The 2,920-nt window shown below is 46.7% G+C and overlaps 1 protein-coding gene across 1 annotated transcript in view; it reads left to right on the forward strand.

Moving 5' to 3' along the window:
• The window catches only part of LOC107299549 (transforming growth factor beta regulator 1-like), a 3,235-nt gene extending 2,398 nt beyond the window's left edge, over positions 1 to 837 (forward strand). The window contains exon 2 of the mRNA XM_015828911.1: positions 103 to 837. Coding sequence (XP_015684397.1) covers positions 103 to 836 — 734 coding nt within the window. The 3' untranslated portion in view covers position 837. The remainder of the gene's footprint in view (positions 1 to 102) is intronic.
• Positions 838 to 2,920: the final 2,083 nt, after the last annotated feature.

A 2,920-nucleotide genomic window follows, 5' to 3' on the forward strand; every position in this document is an offset into this window, starting at 1 on the left:
AAGCCCTGGCTGAAGAAGACTCACCCACACCAGCTGTGGCAGCCAGCCTGCAACCATCCCCAGATGAGCCGGCTACTCGCAAAATTCGCCGGGAGCGCAAAGGCAAAGAGAATGGCCGAGCATCCAAACGCAGGGCACCCCTGGAGCTGGGCATCCGCCGGCTGGTCCCCCCGCTTCCCTTGGATCCTGCCGGACGACCGATTTTTCCTATCGCTTTAGGTCCACTGACTGTCTACAGTCTGGGTGAAATCATCTCCGACCGTCCTGGTTTCCACATGGAGAATGCCATCTACCCGGTGGGGTACTGCAGTACCAGGGTTTTTGCCAGCACCCACAGGCCAATTCACCGCTGTCTCTACACCTGCCAGATCAAGGACGGGGGCACCGGGCCACACTTCGAAATTGCCCCTGAAGACGAACTGGGAGCTGTAATAATGGGGTCCACCCCGGATGCCTGCCATGCTCAGCTGTTGGAAGCAGTGGGTGCTGGCCAGCTTGAGCCAGCAGGGGCCGAATTCTTTGGGCTGTCACACCCCGCAATCCAACACCTCATCCAGAGCTGCCCAGGGGCACACAAGTGTGCTGGGTACCGCTGGTGCCGCTTTGAGATCTGTCGCCCGAATGATGGACACCCTCCTGAGGGGCTGTCTCCAGGGAACCCAGGCACTGATTTTGAGGCATTCCAGAGTCAAGGTTTGGCCGGGTCGATGAATCTAGACTTCCCTGCAGCTTCTCCTTCTCCACCCTGCGGAAACGGCTACACTGAACTTTTCCTGCCTTGTGCTACTTCGGCTGGGTCCCCCCTCCCTCCGAGTCCAGAAACTGACCCTGATTGAGAACAGCCAGAGGGCAGCTTTTAAGCTTGCGTCATCCTTTCTTTCTAGCTCCTCTATGGGGAGAGCAGAGTTGCCTGATATCACTAGAATGGGCTTGACTGAAATTTTCAAGAGTTTTTTTTCTTTACCTTTAGATTTACAGTGGCTCCAAGCACCCACTTTATCTCTTAAGTTTTCCCCAGGATCAATAAGAATAGAAGTAATTTAAAAACTACGTTAGGGGGATCAGGGCTTTTAAGGGGGGGCTATGGAATTCTTCAAATCAGGGTTTATCAGTAAAGGGCCGAGATTGCTTACTTTTTGCAAAATTACCAATACTGTGGCTATATTTTGGAGGCAGACACACTCATTTCCAGTTCACGTATTCTGGAGCAGTGTTTGTTCTGTAGAGGAACAGCTACAGAAGATCTTGTCATTGGCTTGTCCCAAGTGGGAACCAGTCTGGCTTGTTGTACAGAAATTCATGTGCTAAAGCCACACCTGCGCTCTGCCTGGACAAACAAGCTGTTGGCTTGTCCAGATGTAACCAGGAGCAAGGACTGCTACATAGGCATAAGTTCCCTTCCAAATTGGCTACCCTCTATAGCAGGGGTGGGCAGCTATGGCCCCTTTATGACCTGTAGCAAGCTCAGGAATTCTGGGAGTTGAAGTTCACAAGTCATAAAAGGGCCATAGGTGCCCACCCCTGCTCTACAAGTAATCCTCACTTAAAAACCCGAATCGGGACCGGAATTTCCATTGCTAAGAGATGTGGCTGTTAGGTGAAAAATTATATAACCGCACCACTTAGCAATGGAATGTTTGATAGTCACAGTTGCACATCGTTAAGTGAGGACTGCACATTTTTCCTGCCCTGTTGTACTCACCTCCACCTCATCTCCATCTACAATCTCATCCCAATCGTTGCCTTTTTGGGTATCCTGCGCTCCACTGCTGCCGCTGCTGCCCCCAGCTTACCCCCCTCTTCCTCCCACAGCTGATGATGTGTGCCTGACTTGGCCTTTGCATTGCAGCTGGCAGAGCACAGGGGGAAGTGAAGCAGAGAACGGCCAAAAGGGCAAAGATGGGAGATAGGTAGATGGAGTTAATTGAAGTGCACCCTGTGATCATATATGCAGGTGGCATGCCAAGTGCCCAAATTTTGATCATGTGACCACAGGGGTGCTGGAGTGACCATAACGTCAAGGACCAGGCATAAGTATCATTCATTCAACATTATTGTAACTTTGAACTGTCACTGAAGAATGCTAAGTGAGGATCAGTAATATTTGTTTGTGACTTTCTAGCTAGTTAACGGTCTTGTGAATCCTATTTTAAGCCAATACATCCAGTGATATTGTAACATCTGAAGTTAGGGAAACCAAATAACTCTCCATGTTCTGATACTAGAAATTGAACCTTCATTGGGGACCATATGAGATAACATGGAATGCATATAGCCTGTAGTTTACCAAACCCTGGAGTACAGCAGGACATGCCTGGGTAGAAAAAAACCCATCTTGCTATTAAATGAACTTTACTTGTTTAGTTTTCCTGCAGCTGGGCTAGCAATTGGTTTCAAAATATTTCCATCATAGCCTCATTGAAAAGGTAATGTTAGATCATGTCTTGTGTTCCATTTAGACATTAACACGTAGAATTTATAAGGGGTGTATTTCTGCTTTTACCCATAATCTTCAAATGACTATTAAAGAAAAACAGTTTTTGTATATTGTGTTTGTCTATGATGCTCATTAGGCAATGATACTGTCAACTCCATGCTAATATTGTATTAAGATACCTTCTCGTTGTAACTGATTGTGTAAATTCCCCTTCCTGTGCCATTTTGTAGTGTATGAATGTTAATAGACTAGCAATTAAATTGAAGTGTTGCTTTACTTTTTCCATTGTATACTAGATAAAAGTATAATATTTCAGAGAAGAACAGGAGCACATCTATGCCAATATTGGAGAAGCACTGTTGGTTACACAACTTCCAAATTCGCACATAAAATCAAGCACACAATGACTGGCCTGTATTATCTTGATTCCCCCCCCCCCCCGTTATTTTCTTAGTATATTAAAAAAAAAGCGTCCATAAGCCT

The sequence above is a fragment of the Protobothrops mucrosquamatus genome, unplaced genomic scaffold, assembly GCF_001527695.2.
Source record: "Protobothrops mucrosquamatus isolate PMUCROS unplaced genomic scaffold, P.Mucros_1.0 scaffold5095, whole genome shotgun sequence".
NCBI classification, from domain to species: domain Eukaryota; kingdom Metazoa; phylum Chordata; class Lepidosauria; order Squamata; family Viperidae; genus Protobothrops; species Protobothrops mucrosquamatus.